The sequence below is a fragment of the Vitis vinifera genome, chromosome 17 (assembly GCF_030704535.1).
Source record: "Vitis vinifera cultivar Pinot Noir 40024 chromosome 17, ASM3070453v1".
Taxonomy (NCBI): domain Eukaryota; kingdom Viridiplantae; phylum Streptophyta; class Magnoliopsida; order Vitales; family Vitaceae; genus Vitis; species Vitis vinifera.
Window position 1 is genome coordinate 9,547,284 of NC_081821.1, and position 25,175 is coordinate 9,572,458.

General features: G+C 31.7%; 2 protein-coding genes and 1 long non-coding RNA gene across 3 annotated transcripts; 2 read left to right on the forward strand and 1 right to left on the reverse strand.

Annotated features, from left to right (window-relative positions):
• Positions 1-14,956: 14,956 nt before the first annotated feature.
• LOC100248462 (bidirectional sugar transporter SWEET5) lies at positions 14,957-16,979 on the forward strand. The gene is made up of 6 exons (XM_002279814.4): positions 14,957-15,318; positions 15,431-15,467; positions 15,567-15,783; positions 15,876-16,037; positions 16,124-16,243; positions 16,521-16,979. The coding sequence occupies exons 1-6, from the start codon at positions 15,276-15,278 to the stop codon at positions 16,647-16,649; spliced, it is 708 nt and encodes a 235-aa protein (XP_002279850.1). The 5' UTR covers positions 14,957-15,275; the 3' UTR covers positions 16,650-16,979.
• An 806-nt stretch (positions 16,980-17,785) lies between these two features.
• On the forward strand, positions 17,786-18,618 carry LOC132252760 (uncharacterized). The gene is made up of 2 exons (XR_009464535.1): positions 17,786-18,251; positions 18,394-18,618. It is a non-coding gene; the product is annotated as an uncharacterized LOC132252760 (long non-coding RNA).
• A 296-nt stretch (positions 18,619-18,914) lies between these two features.
• LOC100250035 (serine/threonine-protein kinase STY13) lies at positions 18,915-24,970 on the reverse strand. The gene is made up of 6 exons (XM_002282985.4): positions 24,401-24,970; positions 23,410-23,531; positions 20,937-21,133; positions 20,624-20,798; positions 19,708-19,842; positions 18,915-19,455 (listed from the first exon to the last, which is right to left on the reverse strand). Exons 1-6 carry the CDS (start codon positions 24,708-24,710, stop codon positions 19,249-19,251), a joined length of 1,146 nt encoding a protein of 381 aa, XP_002283021.1. The 5' UTR covers positions 24,711-24,970; the 3' UTR covers positions 18,915-19,248.
• Positions 24,971-25,175: the final 205 nt, after the last annotated feature.

Consider the following 25,175-nt stretch of genomic DNA (forward strand, 5'->3'; position numbering starts at 1 on the left):
AAGTGCACAGTGAAAGGTGTGGGTGCATCCGAAAACCCTTAAGAATCTAGAGCGGAAGAGGAAACACACTGGTCGCACGACTATCCATGAAACCTAGCTCGGGGCCATACAGGTCTTCAATGATCGGACTCCAATCGACATCAAAGTGTCGCTCTCCTCCAGAATGCTCCCGTGCATCGATATAGCCCGTCGCTAGACCCTACTCCTAATCTCTGGCTCGGTCAGAGAGCAAGCACACAGAAGGTCTCACACTTGCAATAGTGAGAACCGAGATGAAAGGAATGACCGAGACCAAGAGATTTGGAAGTAAGGGGATAGAAGTGAGACCCACATAGACAAGCGACATGCAATCATGTAGAGGGAGGGCAGTCATGCATCATACAGTCAGGCAGAGCAGAATATATCACTCATGTACACACAAGATAAGCAAGAATACGACAATCAAGACGAATAGTGATACAAACATCATGCTCAAAGACGATCAAAATAGTATACAAGTCAGAGAATCAACATGTCAAGCCGAGTGATATACAATGGTGAGTGTATGCATGTGAAGTGATCAGAACAATCATGCCAAAATCAGAATCAATACGCTAAACAATGCAATAAGATCAACCATCAATAGTCCAGCATGTCGAAATCTCAAACGAATACGACATCTAAGCATGCATCAAGAAATCCTCAATGTGCAATCAAGAGATGAGCATCCACTGATCGTCCAATCAAATGCCACGTTTGCTTCACTCTAAGTTCAAGCTTGACCCTCTAAAAAAAGAATCCCCAGTGGAGTCGCCATTTTGTGGACCCCGCATTTCGGCTCATGCGTTTCCCACCCGATGGCGAGCTCGATTTTAATTTGAAAAATTGATCTTTATTGATTAAGAAAAATTGACTTGGAGTCGCCACTTATTTTTGTTTTATTTTTAAAGGGTAAACAAAATAAGAAAGAAAAACCCTAAGTGCGACTCCTTGTTTTGGAAAAGGTGGTCTGTGAAAAACCGGATTGGGTTCGGGGGTCAGGTTACTTATCGGGAAGGTACGGTGGAGACCGTAGCACCCCTCTAAGTCCCTAAAGGCGGGTCTCTACTAATAAAGTGAAATTGACGTGGCAATCGAATAAGAGAGTCAAGGGATACTCACATCAATCATGCATATATATGAGAATCAGAATATGTATAGGGGATGATCAGAATGAGTGAATACGTACCCGGGCAGCAAACAGCGACGCGCTATCAAATAACGGGATTAGTGCACAATTAATGAATACAAAACATAGCTCATACATATCGGAGTGCGAAGCGAAGCTCAAGCGAAATACAGTAAGCACGATAATTGACAGTCAAAAGGGAAGCTCAAGCGAAATACAGTAAGCACGATAATTGACAGTCAAAAAAGGGTCAAACATAAGGCCCCCAATAAAGCCCGATTTATTATTCACGAACTAATCCCACAAACCCAGTGTTTTGGAGTTAGAAAGGAATCACTATTGCTTATGTAAAGTCAAGAAGATCAGAAGATTATTTAGGAACTGAAATGCGATTAAAAAAACTATTCGAGTGAAAACTGGATTATTGGAGCTTATTTGAAAATTGGAGTGTTTGGAATTAAATTTTGAAGATTAGAGCTCCGGTGATTAAATCGAAATTTGTTAAAGAAAGAGAGAAACGGACTTTGGGAAATTGAAATGCGAGACCATAGACTTTTGAAAGCTGAATTTATAATAATGATAACAATGAGGTCTTGAGATGTTGAATTAATAATAATAATGATTATAAGATTTCGAAAGTCTGAATTAGTGATAATAATAACAATAATAAGATTTTAAAGGTGTGAATTAATAATAATAATAATAATAATAAGATTTTTGAAAGTTCGGTTTAATGATAGTAATAATAATAATAAATAGATTATGAAAGCTGAGTTAATAATAATAATAATAATGGGATTTTTGGAAGTTTGGGTTGGTGATGATAATGATGATAATAAATAGACTTTGAAAGCTGAGTTTATAATAATAATAATAATAATGAGATTTTGAGAGTTGAGATTAATGATAATGATAAATAATGATAAATAGATTTTTAAAAATGTGAATTAATAATAATGATAATAATGAGATTTTGTAAGTTGAGTTAGTAGTAATAATAATAGGGTTTTGAAAGTTAGGATTAATGATAATAATGATAACAATGAATAGATTTGGAGAATTTGAGGTAATAATAATAATAATAATGAGATTCTTGAAAGTTTGGGTTAATGATGATAAAAATAATAATAATAAATAGAATTTGAAAATGTGAATTAATAATAATGATAATAATGAGGTTTTGAAAGTTTATTTAATGATGATAAAAATAATGATAATAAATGGATTTTGAAATTTTGGGTTAGTAATAATAATTATAAGGTTTTGAAAGTTTGGATTAATGATAGTAGTAATAATGATAAATAGATTTTGAAAATGTGAATTAATAATAATGATAATAATGAAGTTTTGAAAGTTTGGGTTAATGACGATAAAAATAATGATAATAAATAGATTTTGAAATTTGGGTTTGTAATAATAATTATGGGGTTTTGAAAGTTTGGATTAATGATAGTAATAATAATAATAAATAGATTTTGAAAGTTTAGATTAATGATGATGATAATAACAATAAATAAATGTTGGGAGTTTGAGTTAATACTAATGATGATAAAAAGATTTTGAAGGTTGAATTAATAATAATCATAGGATTTTAAAAGTTTGGATTAATGACAGTAATAATAATGATAAGTAGATTTTGAGAGTTGAGTTAATAATAATTATAATAATAATTAATGATAATAATAATAATAATAACAATAACAATAATAATAATGATTAATAATAACAACAATAAATATAATGATAACAATGATTAATAATAATAGTAACAATCATAATGACAATAATAATAATAATAATAATAATGATAGCAATGACAATAATAATTAATGATAATAATAATAATTATTATAATGATAATAATGATTAATAATAATAGTAATAAATATAACCATAACAATGATTAATAATAATGGCAACAATTATAATGACAATAATAATAATAATGATAATGATAGCAATGACAATAATAATTAATGATAACAATAATAATAATTATAATGATAATAATGATTAATAATAATAGTAATAAATATAATGATAATAATGATTAATAATAATAGTAATAAATATAATGATATCAATGATTAATAATAATGGTAACAATTATAATGATAATAATAATTAAAAATAATAATAATAATAATGACAATAATAATTAATGATAACAATAATAATAATTATAATGATAATAATGATTAATAATAATAGTAATAAATATAATGATAATAATAATTAAAAATAATAATAATAATAATGACAATAATAATTAATGATAACAATAATAATAATTATAATGATAATAATGATTAATAATAATAGTAATAAATATAATGATAATAATAATTAAAAATAATAATAATAATAATGACAATAATAATTAATGATAACAATAATAATAATTATAATGATAATAATGATTAATAATAATAGTAATAAATATAATGATATCAATGATTAATAATAATGGTAACAATTATAATGACAATAATAATTAAAAATAATAATAATAATAATTATGGTAATAATAGAAATGGGCTCAAAACAAAGGCCCCATCTTCAGCATAGGCTTGGGCCTGAGCTCCAAGTTCTAACCCAAGCCCAAAGCCTTCATAATCCAAACCCAATGCAAGCACCCATCACAAACCTAGGCCTAATGCTCCCAACCCAAACCTGAGCCCAAAGCCAAAACCAAACACAAATTGGGCCTAGCCTTAGCCCAAGCCCAACAAGACTTCATCTTCTTCCTAGTTTCCCCCCCCCCCCCCCCCCCCCCCTCTCTCGCGTCTGGCTGCTGCAACTTCGTCATCCCCCCGCGGTGGCAGCGGCGACGGTGCTCGGAGTCACGGATTCTCCAAGCTTGGCGGACAGCTCCTGGGCCTCGGGAGGATCTCGCCCTTCCAGGCGAAGACGGCGGCACTGCCGCAGGCTATGGCAGTGGTGGCGCTGCCGCGGGCAATGGCGGCGTGGTCCTGGAGCGATGGCAGCGGCGGCGTGGTCCCGGAGCAAGAGCAGATGTGAGCGTAGCTGGAGCGATGGCAGCGGTTGGCGGCGAGGAAGCGGCTGGTGAGACGAGCAAACGCCTCGCCGGCGCGGTGCGCACAGCAAGGAGATGCGGGAAGGGGCAGCAGGCTTGCTTGGACTCCATGCGTGAAGGAGAGCGACCTTGGGAGTCCTTGTGGAGTCGGGCATGGCGATTAGAGGGAGAAAGAGGTGATGAGGAAGATGGGTGAGGGTGACGGCCATGCGCGGGACGTGGGTGAGGCAGGGACGAGCATGGGGTTCGGAGAGAAAGGTGCCAAAGCAATAATCAACAAGCCCAGACAGAGAAGGATAGATTCACAGCCTGAACTGAGTAAAAATAGCGAAAAAACGAAAGACCCAAAATTGAGAAGATGGCCATACCTGAGCCCTCCAACTGACAGTGGTGTCCTCTGCTCCCCTCCTTCTCCTGATCCCTCTTTCACTGTCTCCTCTGTTCCTCTCTTGTTCCCCGCCCAAAACTCCACCAGATCCCCCCTTTCTTTTCTTTTTTCTTTTTCTCCTTCTTTCTCTAGCTTCCTCCTCAAGCCTCCCTCAGCAAGCCAACCTGTACCCTGTCCCCTCTGCCGCCCAAACTCTGCCTCCCCTGCAGCCTCAGAGCCCCCAAACACAGCTCTCCCATCATGTCGAGCCTCGGGAAAATAAAAATTCAAAGTTCCAAAAAAAAGTCCTGGCTTCCGGGGGTCTACACATATGTATTTATATCTTGAAAATTTTGGATAATTTTTTTATTTATTTGGTTGTATATGATTTCAATTTTTAATGCTTTAAAAAGCATGCATAAGAATTTCTCTTTATGTCAAAAAGGTTTGAATTTACTTGTTGAGAATTTAATACTAAAATTATGTGTTGAAATTTTTTATTACATATTTTGTTTTAGATACATGTGAAATATATGATTCAATCATATGATTAAAATTTTGATTTTTATATGTCAATTTTCTTTAAGGCATGTCGTTTTTTATGATTGGAAAATTTTGAATTATATAAAATAATGTATATTATTGCATGTTATCATATGTGTTATTTTTATTAATGCAATAATTTCATTATCCAAGAATAATTTTTCAATCACAATAAATTCGACTATTGTTTTCAATATATTTTGTTATACCTTTGTATTTATAGTTAGATAGATTTGTAGTGTTTTAATTAAAATTTTGAGACATGAAAAAATTGCAAGATGCTTTAAATCATGATATATTCTCTTGAAATTTTGATTTATGAATTAATTTTTGCACGTTGATTTAGATAATAATAATATTTGAATAAAAATTATTGATCTATCATTACAATTAGTTTGATTATTGAAATACTTATCAATTATTTCATGTATAAATTGTTTCACACTTACAAAATCAAATGTATGAGATATTTAAGCAATATGTAACTTTAAATTACCTTTTTCATGTTTGTTTTGTTGTGTTACATATGCTCTCATTGCTTTTACATAACTTATTAATCTAAGTCATCATCAATAACTAGTATTTTTCTATTGATTTTAACTCTTCTTCAATAGTAAGATTTGTTCAATTCTATAAGGGTGAGGTCTTTATGACCACGTTTTATGACTTGTTATTTTGATGAAACTTTTATCTCATTAATTACTCAACATTGATAACAAACAATGTTAACACTATATCAGGTAATAAAAACCTAATTAAAGACTCTAAAAGAGCTTATACTATGCCACTAATAGTATATAATTTCATGTGAATAATACTTTATATTATGTTAGATCCAAAAGAATCTTGCAAGACCAACTTGTTCTCCTAGAGTAAACAATGATGCATTAATTCATTGTAAAGTCATATGGATGTACATTATAAAACTAGAAGTGTTTATCTAATTACTAATCTGCTTATACACTTTAAAGGTAGAATGACATATTATGCAAATTATCTTTTTAATAAGACAATTTTCCTGTTGGTAGAGAGAGGAACCAATTCTTATTAAAACGATGTGAAATTATTTGGAATGCATTGACTTTGACTCATTTTGATACTCATACTAATCATTGTGAACTGAAACTTCAAAAGATTATTCATTTGCAAGGACTTGCAAATCAACTACGAGATGTTTTCATTGATGCAAAAAAAAGTGATAAATTTATTTTTATCAACTAAGAATATTCTAGTACAAATTGATGTCCCTAAAAAACAATTAAATAATAAGTATAAAGCATGCATGAAGTGTGGTAGACCTTGAAAAGGCAAACGCATTCCTTAGAAGAGGAAAACACAATGAAAGAGGAAAACCCATGGAAAAATATATGAAAAGATGACACTCTTGAAGAAATTACATCTAAAATGAGTTATTATAATGACTGATTAGTTTCAAGTGGCCCTTAAATAGGCACAGTTTAACCAAGTAGCCTTGGAGAGGCATATATTATACAATTAGCTTTTGAAAAGATATAAATACCTAATAATGATATAATTAATCTTAATTATCTACTTGCATATGGAGAAAATGATTAATATTTGGATATGTAATCCAAACTGCTGAAGTTGTCAAACTTGTTAGATATAAATGAGTATTTATAAGAAAGTGCAATAAGAAAAATGAAATCACGAGATATAAAGTGTGACTCATAGCTCAAGGTTTCTTATAGAGACTTGGTATTGATTACGAGGAAACATATTCTCTTATGATAGACGCAACCATATTTAAATATTTAATATGTTTAGTAGTCTTAAAAAGACTTGATATGCATCTCATGGATGTCATTACTTCATATTTATACAAAACTTTAAATAATAGCATCTATATGTATATACGAAAATCCTTAAAGGATTTCAAATGCCTAAAGCAACAAATTCAAAATATTATAGTATTTACTCAATTAAGCTACAAAGATCCTTGTATCGATTAAGTCATCCAAAGGCATGTGGTACAATCACTTCAATGGATATTTAAAATAGGAAGTATATATGTATTACCTTATTTACCTATGCATATTCATTATGTGAAATATTTGCAATTGTTATAGTATATGTGAAATATTTGAATTTTTTCAGAACTCTTAAAGAGCTTATAAGAATAATTGATTATTTGAAAAGTAAATTTGAAATGAAAGATTTTAGAAAATAAATTTTTTTGTCTTGGCTTGCAAATCAATTACTTTTCAAATAAGATGTTAATTTATTAGTCAACATATATAAAGAAAGTCTTGAAGCACTTCATATATAGATAAATCACATTCATTAAATTCTCCTATGATTGTTTGTTCACTTGAAGTGAATAAGGACTTGTTTCATCCTAAAAAAGATAATGAAGAACTACTTGGTTTAGAAGTACCATATCTCAGTGTTATTGGTATGTTGTTATACCTTGCAAATTATACACTACTAGATATTGCATTCCTTGTTAACTTACTTGCATGATATAGTTCTACACCAACTCAGAGACATTAGAATAGAATCAAACATGTACCACAATGACATAAGTCTATTTTGTTCAAAATGATCAGAATCTCAATTGTTTAGATATGTAGATTCTAACTATCTTTCACACCCTCACAAAGCTTGATCTCAAACGAGGTATGTATTTACCTATGATGGTATGACTCATGAAGATCAATAAAGTAAATGATGGAAACATGTGGACTACCTTCCATCAGAGGTCATGCTACCAAATTATATGAATATAATGTTGCATACATTGTATAGATTAAAGAAAAATGCATTAAAGATATTAGAATTAAGCATATATCACCCAAGTTCTTTTATATTCATCAACTCCAAAAGAGTGATGAAATTGTTGTTCAATAAGTAAAATTTAGTGATAATTTAGCAAATTTATTTACAAAGGCATTGTCAACTACAATACTCAAGAAGCTCATTGGAATACATCGACTTAAAGATTGTTATGTTGTGCTATTAGAGAAAATATAATCATGTTGACATCCAGGGGAACTAATTGATAAGAATATCACTACGTTGTACTCTTTTTCCCTTCGTCTAAGTTTTGTCCCACTAGGTTTTACTAGCAAGGTTTTTAACGAGACAATTGTAGTAGTCTAAAAGAATATTGTAGTTTTTTTTCATTCACTAGGGTTTTTCCTAGTAATGTTTTGGTGAGGCAGACATATTCTTATGACCATCCAAAAGGGAGTGTTATAAAATATGAGAATTTATCGGATTGTGGGAAATTGTGGATGATCATACATATTGATGTAAATCTCTTCCTAAACCTCTATAAAAGGAAGAGACCTACTAATGAAATTATATTCTACTTTTCTTTAAGTATTTTAGTTTATTCTCTCTTATTTTCTTCTTTCCATTCTCTTATTTTACAACATGTTTAAAATTTAAGTAATATATCTTCATTTCCTTAAATTTCCCATCATAAACATTTTGTCAAAAAAAAAAACAAAATGAAAAATGGAAAGAGTGAAATATTTATGGAAAAGAAAATAACATTAAAGCCGCATAAGAAATTTATAGAAATTCAAATCGAAGCCGCCATTAGAGCATCATGTAATTTATAGTTGCATGGCCAATTAAAAAGGTGGCTCAACCACCATAGTAAATAATATTAATATGGCCTTGGCCAAAAACCAAAACCAATGTGAACCCAAACTGAGTTCAATTCACTAATTAGGAGGATGAACCAACCAAATGGTCTTTTAGTGTACTACAATAATGAAGACAATCGTGGTAGTGGGTGGAGCGATACTTATACTCAGCGCCGAAATGATCGTGCTTTTGGTTGTTTACTTCTTCCTCTTGTGGTGTTTTGCCTTCCATAACCAATTTGACTGGTCGCAATAAGAAAGATAGATGATAGAGGGATTTTCTGCGTTAAAGCTCAAGAAACTTCTAAAACTCATCGGAAAAAAAATATGGCGATGACAACCATGGAATATGTAGTGTGTCTAGAGGAGATGAAAGAGAAGGAAATAACCAGAACGCTTACTTATGATCATAGCTTTCATCTAGAATGCGCAGATACTTGGCTACCTAAGCACTCGATGTGTCCATTTTGCAAAGTTGAGATCAGACATGAAGATCTCTATTGAAACATGTTTATGCTATTATTTTAACTTGTTTTAAGTTTGTTGAAACGACCACTACTACACTATTGCTTCTTGAGTGGTTGTTCTTGATTTTTGTTGTTTTATTTAAATTAAATTTCGTTAATTTTTTTAATTAATTAACTTCGCAAATACTAGTTTTTTTGTTTTTGTTTTTTTTTTTTTTTTTTTTTTTTTTTTGAAGAATTATGTAAATATGTTGCATTATGAAATAAAATAAGAAAACAAAACCCAAAATTGGTCATTTGAGGGAAAGTACAATCTAACCCAAAAAAATCTACCTTCGATGCATTGTAACAATGCCCTCTCCACTGTGCCCGAAAATGCCCATTAGCCAATTAAAGCCTTTTTTTTCCCAGTTTCCTTTTCCCTCTCCCCATTCTCACCTTCTTACCAAATTAAATTAATTTTTATATTCTAATTAAATAAATTAAATTTTACACTTTTTTAATACTTTGATTTTAATTAATTTTATAAAATAATTCTCATCTTTTTCCTTATTTTTGAGAATCTACTTAATTGAAAAAACTAACTTTATTTTTAAAAAATATAATTCATTTTCTTCATTATTTATTTCACTTTCTTTATTAAAATTTTATTTTAACATCATGTGTAATTAATACATTAAAATAAATTTGTTTTTAATATAAAAATATACTCACCTATAATAACTAATAATCTAATAAATAAATAAACAAATACTAATATTTTAAATAATTTTGATTTCAAATATATATATAATATTTTATTTTGTTTCTATTTTTATATTTATAATTTTTTATAAAATATTAAACCTAAATTAAAAAAAAAAAAAAAAAAACACCATCCACATGTGTTGAAACTAAATTTTTTGTTTTCTTCAAAATAAAAACAGAAATAAAATATTAAAAATATTAACTTACCTTTCATTTTATTCAATAAAAAATTAGTAATGGATCATTTTTAAGAACATTTGATTTTAAAAGCAATATTTTAAGGTAGATAAAATTAAAATTTTAAAAGTGTTTACATTAAATTTTTTAGTATAAATTCACAATTCCCGTCATATTACATTTTAAAAAAAAAACTAATGTCTTTTTATTAAATATGTAAAAAAATCATTTTTGTTTAATTAAAATTTTCAACCATTAAAATTGTTTTTATTTTGATAAATAATCCTTTAAAAAGTACATTATGTGTTTTTTTTTTTTGCATATTATTTAATAATATTTTTCAAAGTCATAGCAATGACAATAAAAAACTTAATAAGCTAATACATTTTGCTATCTATAATGGTACTTTTAGTTACCGACATTGTTTCTTTTAGGTAAAAAAACAATGTTACTATCTTTAGTATCATATTTGATATAGGTTGAAGCAGTGATCGATGATAAATAAGCTAGTACATCTATTTATTTACAGTGATACTTTTAGTTACTAAGATTGTTACTTTTAAGTAAAAACTATGTTACTATCTCTAGTGACATGCATATTTGATGTAGAGGATGAAGTGGTGATTAGTGATATAATAGCTACGTACGTGGGTCCAATCAAGTGCACTTATCGACTTGTCTTGGAAGTTCACCTTTAATTAGTTGAAGGGCATTTTCGAGCACAATGGGGAAGACAGTGTTATTGATATTGTTTCTTTTAGGTAAAAAAACAATGTTACTATCTTTAGTGTCATATTTGATGTAGGTTGAAGCAGCGATCAATGATAAATAAGCTAGTATATCTTTCTATTTACAGTGATACTTTTAGTTACTAGCATTGTTACTTTTAAGTAAAAACTATATTACTATCTCCAATGGCATGCATATTTGATGTAGAGGGTGAAGTGGCAATGAGTGATATAAAAGCTACGTATGTGGGTCCAATCAAGTGCACTTGTCAGCTTGTTTTGGCAGTCCACCTTTAATTAGTTGAAGGGAATTTTTGGGCACAATGGGAAGGATAGTGTTACAGTGCATGAGATGGGGATTTTTTACTGGTCAAATTGTACTTTCCTTGAATTGGCCATTTGTGGGTTTTGTTTTCTTCTTTTATTTCATAATGCAACATATTTACATAATTCTCCATTTTTTAATTTATTAATTAATTAATTTCATTAACTAATGAGAAATCAAATAAAAAGGCCTTGGTTGACTCCACCACAGTCCCACTAATGACATGATTTAAAGCCCTTTATATTATAATCCATATCCAATGTGATTTTAACCTTGAACTTCAAGCTCACAACATAGAAGAGGAACCAACACTAATGACATGATTTAAAACCCTTTATATTCTAATCCATATCCAATGTGATTTTAACCTTGAACTTCAAGCTCACAACATAGAAGAGGAACCTCGTATATTGAAGCACGCAAAACCAAAATCTATGTTTTACAAAAATTTTGGTAATATTATATTTAAATAATATAGGTAAAATATATCATTTTTAAAAAATTATGAAATTAATATATATATATATATATATATATATATATATATATATTTAATATAAAAAAAATGAATGACTGAACTTTATTTCATTTTTAATATATTCATATTTAAATAAGAAATGGTGGAACCACCCATTCAGAGTAATGGAACTTTGTACAAAGTTTCCTCTCCTATATTACATATTTTATTTAAGGAAAAATATGAGACAAATAAATTAAAGGGGAAGGTTTGATTGGTTGGAAAAACTTTAGGAGAAAATGCGAGAAAAAATTAGTGAGAAAAAAAATGATGGAAAATAAAATAAAATAAAATAAAATAAGTGAAACATGTGAAATCAATAAGCAAGTTTCCTAAATTTTGGTGTCTCTCGACAGCTAGTTTGGTGAGATGAAGTTGGGTGTTTTTGTCCATGAATTTTGGAGAAATGCGATTCTATGCATTTTGATGGGAAAATATCACCAAAACATGACGTCTCCTTAATCATTCAAAAGTGATCTTTTTTTTTCCTAAAAATAGAGGTAATACCAACAATTTTTTTTTAAAATAGGATAGATTATTGAACTGAAAAAATCATTGATACATAGTTCAGTATTCGAATAACGATTGAATTGAATCAGTGATGTCATAAATATATAATTTATATATTATATAACATTAAAAATAATTATAAGAAATTAAGAATATATATATATAATTGAAAATTTTAATAATATTTTTTTAAAAATGACATGATAAAAATAAATATAAATATATTAATATTTAAAATTTTATTAAATAAAATATATATAATATTTAAATATCAAAATATATTTAAGATGATAGGAATATTTAATTCTATCATGTATCTTATTATTTTAAAATTTTAAAAAATTATTATATTAATTCATTTATTTTATTTTCATACTTATCATTATATAAATTTTAGTTTTAACAATTTTTATTTAAGAGTGTTTTCTACTGTCAAATATTATTTTTCTTCATTGAATAACAATTTTTTCAAGTTATAAAACAAAATATATAAAATAGTATTTTGTTATTGAATGTTCCAATAACTTGTCCCATTTAACAAAACTGACAAGTGTTTTTATTATTTGATGTTTCAATAATTTTTTTCATTTAGTTAAACTACTAATGTGCTAGCAATGTATTATCATCAGCATTTATAAAATTGAAAGTTAATGTATTTTAAAGATTCTGGTTATTTAATTTTCATGAATAATTAACTTATCTTTTTTTTTTTTTTTTTAGATGCACTTTAATATTTAGATACATTTCTACTTTTTGTTGTTGAAAATAAAATTTATTTATCAAATGTATGAATTTTTATAGAAAAAAATCATCTTTTAAAAATGCTTATTTTTCATTAAACATTGTTTTATCAATTTTTATTTAAGAGTGTTTTTGTACTTTCAAATATTATTTTTTCTTCATTCAACAATAATTTTTGCACATTATAAAATAAAATATATAAAAACAAATTATGTTATCAAATGTTCTAGTAACTTGTTCCATTTAACAAAACTATCACCTAGTTTTATTATTTAATGTTTCAATAATTTGTTCCATTTAGTTACACTACTAAGGTGCAAATCACGTGCATTATCATTACTATATATAAAATTGAAGATTAATGTAGTAAAGATTTTGGTTATTTAATTTTTCTAAATAATTAATTTATCTTTTTTATTTTTATTTTTAGATGCACTCTAATATTTAGATACATTTTCATTTTTTGTTATTAAAAAAAAGTTATATATTAAATGCATGAATTTTTATACAAAAAATTATTTTACATCGTCTTTTAAAAATGCTTATTTTTTATTAAAAAAATGATTTTGCCAATTTTATTCAAGAATGTTTTGTACTTTCAAATATTATTTTTCTTCGTTCAACAACTCTTTGCACATTATGAAACAAAATATATAGAAAAATACTTTGTTACAAATGTTTCAATAACTTGTTCCATTTAACAAAAGTACCATGTGTTTTTATTATCTTACCATAGAATAATTTGTTCCATTTAGCTAAACTATGACATATGCATTATTGTTAGTATATATAGAATTGAAGATTACTGTATCAATAAAGATTTTGATTATTTAATTTTTATAAATAATTAATTTATCTTTTTCATTTTTATTTTTAGATGCAATTTAATATTTAAATACATATTTATTTTTTGTTGTTAAAAATAAAAATTTATATATAAAATGCATGAATTTTTATACAAAAAGTTATTTTACATCTCTTCTAAAATTGCTTTTCTTTTTTGTTAAAAAATATTTTAGCAATTTTTTTATTCAAGAGTGCTTATACATAACTTTTTAAACATAAAATTGTGAAGTAAATATAGTATAAAAATCATCAACTTAAAAGTAAATAAATTATAACTTTTCAAATTATACTTAATCCACTAAATATTCAAATTCATTACCGTTTGACTATTAATTTAAATGATAGAAAGTTATAATTTTTTTTTTTTTTTTGAATTTGCGATTTATATATTATAATTTAGCTCTCCAGTGTTTAAAAGAGACTAAATAAATGAAGGTTTTTTTTTTGTTTTTTGACAAAAGTGAAAATTTTATAACACGAGATAAATTTAAATGTACATTTAATTATACTTAAAACTCTTTTTTAGGAAATCCAACAATTATAATAGATGGAATAAAAAATTAATACTATTAAATATAGCCTTATTTGATTTATATTGGAATTTACAAGGTAAGATGGAATATAAATAAAATTATTCTAAAATTCTAAATGTTCAGACATTACACAAATGGAACAGTGAATTCGCAAAATATAGAAATTTCTAAATTAAAAAATAACAGAAAAAAAATTAATAAAAATTATTTAAAATTTTTGAAATTTTAGTTCCTTGGAAAAAAAAAATCAAATTAAAGATATGAGAAAAAGTTTAATTTTTCCTTTTTTTTTTCTTTAATTTCCCCTAAAAACATAATTATGGGCCAAATGAGATATTAATAGGAATTAACATGGAGTCTTTGAAAAAAGTAAAAGCAATCAACTTGAAAGCAAATTTTCTTTCTCCAAATTAAAGATTGATGTATCCGTAAAGATTTTGGTCATTTAATTATTACGAATAATTAATATATTTTTTATAAAAGAAAATGAAAAAAAGGTAGTACATATTCTTTATTTTTATCATGTTATGATTCATGATGAATTTTCACATCTACCAAACGGATAGTCTATAGAATAAGGTGCGGATGAATAGCAAGAGTGGTGAAATGCCACTTCCCATGAGAAGCTGCCACATGTAGTATAAAATTAAGCATTAGCCTGCATGCATGCATGGAGAGAGAGGGAGAGAGAGACAAGAAACGAGCTTCAACAGCGTCATTTGCGGTTGGCCAAGCTTTCTAAGAGAGAAGAAAAAAAAAAAAAGTCAGCATTTCAAGCACTTCTCCACAACCAATTCAAATGTTCATCTCCAAATTTAGCCACATTCTTCATTGGGAAATTCCTATAAATTAGCGATCCTTGCCTTGCCTGAGAGAAGAGACCTTTATGTATGTGTATGTACACAGATCACATCCCTTCTGATCACTCTTTGCTTTCTCTTCTACCCCCATCTCTCGATCTCCACAAGTAGTAGATATGGTGAGCAAAGACACGGCAAGAACCATTGTGGGCATCATCGGTTAGTCCTCCCCTCCACACGCCCATCACCATTATCATTTATTGATTCATTCATTTATTTCCCCATGATCACCATCATTCTAAATTTTTCTTACTACTTGTGAATGCTGCAGGCAACATTATATCGTTTGGCCTATTTGCCTCGCCTATGTAAGTAAAAATCTCTCAGACATTCTTGGTGATGATATATAGCTTAGTTAAGAACTGTTAAATTTACTAATTGACGAGATTGTGGATGAATTTTTGCAGCCCAACATTTAAGAAAATATACCATGAAAAAACAGTGGGTGGGTTCAAACCAGACCCCTATCTTGCAACTGTGTTGAATTGCAGCCTGTGGGTGCTATATGGCCTTCCTTTTGTCCATCCAGATAGCGTTCTGGTTATCACAATCAATGGCATTGGGCTTGTCATGGAGATCATTTACGTGTCCATCTTCTTTACATACTCAGACTGGGCAAAACGCGTGAGATAATAGTAAACTATGGCTAATTATTTCTTTACAACCCATACGTTGTTATATTCTTTTGTTCACTGCAATTACTTTGTTATTTGCAGAAAAAGATCGTGATGGCTCTTCTGTGCATAGTGATCTTTGTTGCTGCCGTGGCCGGCATTACTATGGGAGCTTTCCACACTCACCATGACAGATCTATGTTTGTTGGGATTTTATGTGTTGTGTTCAATGTTGTTATGTACGCTTCACCGCTCACTGTCATGGTAATTGAGTCTCCTCCGCTTGTGCCTGTTTGTGTATGGATTTTTCTTGGAAATCTTGTTTATCATCATCCTCCATTTTTCTGCAGCGACGAGTCATCAGGACGAGGAGCGTCAAGTATATGCCATTCTTCTTGTCTTTGGCAAACCTCATGAATGGAATTGTTTGGCTCATTTACGCCCTCATTAAAATAGATGCCTACATAGTGGTAATGATCTTGTAGAAAAGGAATATCTGTGGCATCTTCTTTCTTTTCCCATGTGTATTTGGTTGTCAAGAGTGCAGAAAATTTGGTAATGCTACAGCTTCTGGGGGTCCATTTTCTCGGAATTTAATCAAAGCAGGACAAATGTTGTGTTGTGTCTAGCATTACCCAACTCGTATTTTTACATTTCCAGTGTTAGTTTTTCTGTGGTATGCTGCTATGAAGAGGCTTATCGTATATGGTTGATCTAACACAAGCTTCTTCTCTTGCTTTCATGTAGATTCCCAATGCTTTGGGAACCATTTCAGGGTTGGTGCAAATGGTCCTCTACGCTGCCTTCTACAAGTCAACCCCAAGGGAAGAAGAAGAGGTGAAGAAGACACAAGAGGTTCAACTCTCCGGGATCTAATTACAGCACCAATAAATTTTCTTGTTTCATCAAGGAGATTCTCCTTTTTGTTTTCTGTTCATTTTTCTTTTTCTTTTTCTTTTTATTCCTTTTGAGCATTTGTCCAACTTTAATTTCAAAGGGAATAAGATGACAGCAAAACAAGAACGAAAAAGGAAAACAAGAAAGAAGAACAGAAAAAGAGGTGGAGTTAGCTTACCATGTGTTTAATTGCCATCTTGTTTCTTGTGGCGTTGTGGGGTATGTCTGTTTCGATTTTATTAATGTAATTACTATTCCACAGCAAGGCTTAAGATTCACTGGTGAATGCATATCCAAAGGGTTGAAGTAGGCATTGATTTGGATCTGATTATCCACTGCAAGCAAAAAGCTTAATGTTCAGCATATCAAAAATAGAGGCTATGCTTCACACTCCAGCATTTTGCTCAACTCAAAATTGGTTGAAGTTCTCATACTGAACACAGCTGTAGCATGTATCAAACAAAAAAAATTCAATTCCCATTGTTGCATAGCCTTTTAACAACCTCAATTTAAACCCAAACCCATTGCATAGCCTTTTAACAACCTCAATTTAAACCCAAACCCATATGCAAATATACTGTGGTACCAAGTTTCCGCACTAACTCTCATCCACAACAACATTCCTTTGGAACACAATCCATCACCAAATCCACCATTCCAACTAGCGAAGGTGCAGACCTTGTCCGGCAAAGATGTAGTTGTTTCTCTGGTGGGGATCTTGTCACAAGTCTCTGCAGATAGATTCCACATTTCACTTAGATGGGACTGGTTTCACTTCATCCTAAATTCCTAATTAATCAATACTACAATATGGAAAATGAATTTTAATGGAATAGAGATGATGGAGTATCACTATGTGGTAATGGAGCTACATGTTGATACAACATTAACCTTCAGTCGTGTCTCTTGCTGTTTGCCTTAATGGAATTTAGAGAACAGGTTATTTTCTTCAACATTTTTTTTTACTCACCCTCTAAATATTCCATCAAGAATCAGTTAGATAGGATACTGTGTCAGTAGTTTTTCTTTTCTGTTTCTTTTTGTTGAGACACGAAACTTCTATTGATAGTTTGTTAAGCCACAAAAGTTGTGTTAGAGATTGTTGATAGGTTTTTGTTGAGGCACAAAATTTACGACAGTTTGTTGAGACACAAAATTTGTGTTGACAGTTTGTTGAGACAAAATTTGTGTTAATTCATCCTTTGATAGTATGTTAAGAGAAAAGGCCTTTCTCACCTTCCTGTTCTGTCTCTGTCTTCCCTCCCTTCCTCAGTCTCTAGAAGTAGCAACATGGTGATGCAGACACAGCAATCACCCACACTATGATGGTTCTTGAGCTTATTGTAGTGTCTGCGCTCACCATTTTTGCTAGACAAAAAGAGAGAGGGAGAGGAAGTAAAGAGAAAGAAAAGGATGTCATCAGCGTGTGAAGACAAGTCATGGAGGGGGCTATATTACCTCTAGACAGCTCTAGTCATTGAAACAAGATTTGGAATCAAGAAGCCATCTGGGCCATCTTGTAGTTTCCCATGGAGTGTTCTATTCAATCTAATTATGTATGCTTCATTGCTCACTATCAAGGTAAGCGAATCTACTCTTCTGCCATAGAAACAAAGAGTGTTGATACATGTCATTCTTCTTGTCACTTGCCAACTTCCTAAATGGAATGTTGATTTTTGTACTCCTTCGCATTTTTCTGTCCCTGGATCTTGGGTGTTATCAGCCACCAAAATAGCATGGCAATGCATATGGCAAACATGAAAGAATAATCTGAGTGCTGAAGCCCACGAAGTGTTTTGAAGGCTGCTACCAATTCTCATGTGTCCCTGGTTGATGGTTCTGGGTCTGTTTTTGGACCAAACCATCAGAAGTTGAGTACTCGTAGGCGGGATCAAGTTCTCCATATGAAATAAGAAAGATATCTAGTTTGAGCTTCTTGTATCGTCAACATGCTCAGAAGAAATAAATCGGCTTCCATAAATCCACTAACACATGCAGCAACATCATTAAAAAACCTTGTTGGTAAGAAGTCATTTATAAAGCCAAAATGGAACCAATGTTGGTAGGTTAAGAAAATAATGAGCAATTAGGAGTTGAACCATGAAGAAACGTCTGCTTAAATGGATGTCTTGTTGAGACACACTAAGTTCCTCTTGAGCGGAGCTCCAAACGCCAACCCCCCCCCCAAATAAAAAAAATGCAACAGCATATATCGATTGAATATAGATAGCAGTATAAATCATCTTTATAATCATAATAATAATGGTTATTAATAGCATGTAAAAGGTGATCTTACAAGAGAGATCGCAGGCCAGTTCATAACCCAACTGGCAAGTCAATCAAATACACATAATTTGGAAAGCCTAAAAAATTTGGAGAAAAAAGAGGGAGAAAAACAAAAGAAAAGCTTTACATGGGCGAGATGTAGCAGTGCTCCACAGCCTATACCCACCATCCAAATCTTCTCAGCTTTGAAATTCCAATTACCAATTTTCCCCATCATAAAAACAGTTGGATCTTTCCAATCTTGAAATATTAATATAACAATTTTGTATCTTCTTAGAGGGAATAATTTTCTTCAAGGACCTCGATACTTGCGGAAACAAAAACAGCCCTGAGGCTGATCAACAGGAAGCATACCTCCTCCTCTTGATGTATCAATGGCTTCTATCATAGCAACCACCTCATCCATCTCTGGTCGTTTGTCAGGGTTAGCATCCCAGCATCGCTTCATTACATTTGCCAAAGAATTAGGGCAACACCTTGGTATCTCTGGCCTCAGATTCTGTGGTTTTTCACAAGACAGAATTTAAAATGTACATTAAGAGTCGGGTCACATACTCTGTGGTTTTTCAGAAGACAGAATTTACAATACATATTGAGATATATATATATATATATATATATATATATATATATATATATAGAGAGAGAGAGAGAGAGAGAGAGAGAGAGATCATTCTAAAAGCTTCCATTCCAAACAACTACTTGTGCAGTTACAATTAATATTCATAGTGGGAAAGATCAAATAATATACCTGGCGAACCACAGCTGAAGTCACTTCTGAGAAACTGAGGTCAGGATATGGCATGTCACAGCAATATATCTCCCACAAACAGATACCAAAACTATACACATCACATTTCCTGTTATATGGGCTTCCATTTAAGACCTGTAATCCACCAGTATGAACAAATCTCAAGGTCACAGCTTTCATCACATTATGCATAAACTTCCAGTGAAGTGTTCAAATACAAGTCTCATGGTGTATGTTTGTTATTGATGCAATTATCTTTAATTGATAAACTCAATATATGTACTTTAGGATGAGAAAGTTGTAGAATATGAAATATTAGAAAGAAAAAAAAAAAAAAGTATACAGTGGAATAATGAAAATCAATAGCAAAAGGTGTACCCAAAAGTGACCACTTTCATCGACAACCCCATAGAACCAGAGCAGGGTGGATAAAGAAGGAAAGTGAATGTAGGTTGTTTTGAGATCATCATATGCCTTTTTAATGTGAAAGGATAAATGTAATGAAACAACCAAATACTATGTCTTAAGTCATTGAATGCTGTGCAATTAAGAAACAGCATAAGAAAATAAAATAAAACTTTGAGTTTAATTGAACCAAGGATGTGACACAAATGAGTGAATGCAACAAAATATAGAAACAGAAACAAAGGCATTAATGAGAGACCACAGGGAACAAAAGTTAAGGACAAGCATGTAGACCAATAACTGCACAAGGACTGGTGATATACTTCAAAATTAAAATTGAGGAAGGTCATAAAGAACAGCAAGCCAATGAAGAAAAACATAATGATGAAAAAAGAGGATATGTGTGGCTGACCTAAGAGTGGATGAGCATCAAAGATTAGTAGTTGAACAATTTGATCATAAATGTTATGGCCACTACTTTGACACCCCCATTTCTGCAAAAGGACAATACCTCTGGAGCCATGTAACCAAGGGTCCCAGTCTCCCCAGTCATGTCATTAGGATTTGAAGCCTCAACCCGAGCAACTCCAAAATCAGCTATCTTTACAGTTCGAGTCTTGTCCAATAGCATGTTCTCTGTCTTTACATCTCTGTGAACAATCTTCTGAGAGTGAAGGTAACTCAACCTACAAAACATCATACATTCTCCATCTAAGAGTTTTGTTCATAAAATCAAAATCTTCAAATGATTCTTGAACAGTCAAAACCCACTGCAATGAAGAAAATAAATTACAAACTAGAAAGAAGGTAGAAATGTGCAGCACCCTCTTGCAAGATCAAGTGCCAGCTGAATGACAACTTTGAAAGCCAACTTTCTTCTTCGGTTCTTTATGAGATAAGATTTCAGGGCACCCCCTGGAAGATACTCCACAACAACACAACAAATATTACTTGGCATGCCTATATGACCATTCTCCGTTTGTATGTTTAGCTCCGCTGAGCCCATCGTCGCCCCTATAAACTGCAATATGGTTTTATATGATTTGTGAGAACCAAAAATCCTGGTACTGAAAACTATATAAAAGAAAAAATTATCAAGAAGCATGATATTACATAAAAGGTCGTTATAGTCACAATGAAAGATGCTTCTTGAGAAAATATGCCAAATAAAACATTATGAAGCATTTGCATTGCATGTGTGAAATAACGGAGATCTGGGGGGAAAGGGAATGATTTGCTATGAAATTTTGAATTTCATGGAAAGAACAGAATACATAGTTGGTGGGACAGAATTCTTGGGGGTAGATTGCTGTGGAGATAGAATTTGATTACATCCGCATCTTTTCACAACAATAAGGGAAAAAGGTTTCAATGGAAAGATCTTTCATATATGTTCTGCTATTCCAAAAGGCTATGTGTATTCCAAATAGTGTTAACACATCCAAATAGTCCTCAAATTCATGTACTAAAGAAAAGTCTTTTGAATTAACATAGACAATAATTGCATGAATTTTCTTCAATGAAAGAAAAACGTTTAACCAAATAATTGCATGCATTTTCTTGAATTGAAGGAAAAGGTTCAACCAACCAATCCACTTTCCCAAAAATATTTTCACAATTGATCACCCAAATTCCAGATGAGGAAAAAAATAGATATGGTACCGAACAGGGGAAGCCATAGGTGTGGAAGAGGGTGCGTTGGAAATATTTGATTACATATTTGAATTTGACACACAATGTTCTAGCTTCCTATTTTAGCTTCATCTTCCAATAATACGAAGGGGAAAAAGTGCCAAGAGAAAAATCTTTCATGTTTAAATCCTTCACAGCAACAAAAAGCTATATATACCTTTCACAGGTGGTGCTACTAAAAATCCTCATCTAATCTATTTCTATTAGAAATTTTTATATCTTTTATATATATATATAGATATAGATATAGATATGTATATATATATATATATATATATATATATATATATATATATATATATCCTACTGGTTACTAAGGGAGAGTCCTTTGAATTAACATGGTCAATAATTGCATATATAATGCCCAACAAAGAGAAAGGTTGGATTAACCAATCCACTTGTCCAACAATATTTTCACAATTGATCACCTAAATTCCAGATGGGTAAGAAGAAAGACATGATACTGAACAGGGAGCAGCCATGGGTCAGAATGAATTGCCTGACAGGGGAAAACAGAAAAGAAAGGGGAAAACCAACCAGAAAGAAAAGGAATTTGATGATTAGTAAATTGGCAGGAAGAAAAGGCAAATGCCTTCAACCCAGTCGTTAAAATTAGCATTGTGTCTCTCCTATAGGCATCAGAACTTCCACGCAAAGAGCAAACATCAAGCTGATGTCAATCAGCTGAACTAAAAATATTCCTGATTTTTAAAAAGTTAAAAAATCACAATACTTATGATTGAACAAGTTCACTTCCCAAATTAAGTGTGGTAGGCTGGTAGCATAATCTCAATAAATTTCAGTAAATATCCTCGTGGAGCATTTGGATATCCATTTGAAATTGATCAAGCCTATTGTGACTACATAGGAATTGAAATAAGTCTATTGTGTTTATTATCATAAATGTAAGCCTATTCTTTTTTTATACTTCATAGACAATAAGAATAGCTAGGAGTTCAATGAGGAGCAGATTCCTTTCTTTCTTTGGTGACAATGGTAAAGTTTCCACATTACACTTACAAATGGAAATTCCCTTACCACCCCAACACTTATTCCAAATTGCAAATAAAAGATTCTTTGATGATAATGTTGATCTACAAGCCAAATTTATATAAATCCAACCAGAAGTCTCCTATCTAAGAGAATGGAGAACCATTGACAACATAAAGCTTTCATAAACCCACTATACACCACAGAAGGACTTCTATAAAAAGCCTGAGAACCCAGAAACTCGCCTAGGTCCTAAGTACAGATGTTTGCCCAAGCTTAAGCCTTTGAAAGGAATAAAGAGATGCTTTGAAAGGAATAAAGAGATGCTATCATTCATTCACAAAACCTGAATAAATTTCCGTCTCCAGCAAAAAGGGAAAACACATGAATTCACACTCAGGAAACCCTAAGAACATTTAATGCCATAAGAAGCCCAATATAGTGTGCTTCTTGGCTTATAATTTTAAATAGGGATTCCTACACCAATCAGTTAAGTCCATCCTCCAACAATGAAAGAGTCAAAGAGCCATTCATGAGCACAAGCCACCTAATTTCAATCAGAATGAAGAAACAAAAGGCTGAGAGTAGAGAAAGGTTTGAAACATAGAAAGAGACCTTTGTTACATTAGGATGGTCAAGCTTATGCCACACGGCTACCTCTTGCGTAAAAGCCGCCCTCAGTGAAGCAATTTCAGCTTCTGTCCTGTGACCCTCTTCCCCCCAATCAAGCAGTTTAACTGAGAATCAAGAAAGGAATCAAAGCAACCTACTGTTCAGCAAAATCAGAAATCAAAGAAACACATAAGTATTAACCACATACACCACAAATAATCATACCAACCAATTAGAAAGCAATTACTATTTCAAAAAATAAATAAATAAAAAACATACATGTAAAAAGAAATCTTAATTTAGTCAACAACAATAATAATAACTATGAATAAAAGGCACCCACCAATTGGAATCATAAATTTTTAGGCTTTTAGCTAATGGGGCATATTTATTATTAGAAATTTATTTATTTATAGTTGCCATGACACTAAGTAATAGCTGGGGATCACATGAAAGTTGAGAAATATAATAACACCCTCTGATTTATTAAGGTCACCGCCCAGTTCAACCCCAAACCCGTGCACAGATTCACGGATTTTGTAAGAGTACATTTACAATCCCCACTTACCAACCCCTCCATTACAATCAATTCTACTTGAAATTACTGCAATTATCACAAAAATATGCAACCCTCTACCTACATAGGCCCTAAACAGCACCCATCAAGCTTTACAGTGCTCCAACTTATTCATTAAAACAAAATATCAGTACAATTACTTAATTATTGAACTTTCCCAAAAATGAAAATAATAATAGTAGAGTCAGTATGAACAGAGATAATAAGGTGGAGATATGGGGTTTCAGGAAAAAGAAATAGGGGAATTTTTGGAATGAAGATGGGAAGTCAAAACCCTAAGAAAATTAAATTAATTTAAACTGAATAAAATAAGCTTTTGGCAGAGGATAGAATTAAGATACGAAAGGGAGAAAAATTAAAAAATAAGCTAAAAACGACAAGTTGGGGTGGGGGTGAGAGAGGGAAAGAGATAGAGACCGGCAACATCTTGGCCGTCGTAAACGCCACGGTGGACAGTGCCGAAAGTGCCACGAGCAATGACGGTCTTGATGATGAGCTTAGAGGGGTCGATCTCCCAGTCTTGTCGGGCGGTGGTGGGGGCGGTGGTGGAGGCGGTGGTGGAGGGGGCGAGGGTGGGGATGGCGGCGGCGGCGGAGGAGGAGTCATCCTCTTTCTTCTTGTTCTTGTCCATGGTCCATACTCTGTTAAGATGCTTCTCCAGTTGCTCATCCAAGCTCTTGAGATCAATCTGATCTGCCCTCACAAACCCATCACTGCTCTCCTTCATTTTTTTTCCTCTTCTGGGTTGTGTGAAGAGAATCGAATCAAATCAAAAAGCAGAGAAGAAAGCAATGATGATGATGATAGAGGAAGAGTAGATGTAGGTAAGGATTGAAGGATCTGGGAGTAATGGTAATGGCATCATCGACCATGTGGGCACATGGATTTGCCTCTACATAACGTGTCTTTCTGACCCACTCTCTGCTCTTTGGTCTGCTTCTTCCCTTCACTCACTCACCCCTTATTTATTTTCCTTTTTTTTCTTTTTGAATTTTCCCTCACCTTTCTCAAATTTCACAGACCTCCCTGCCCCTTCCCCCTGTTGGGCCCATCTCTTTGGGCCTGGGCTTATTTTTTACCCTCTTTCCTTCCCTTGCTTTTTTGGGCCTCTTTTGCCACATACCAAGTCAAAACTCATATTTCAATGGTGTTGCAAACTTGCAATATCCAAATAAGGATTTTATATCATTTT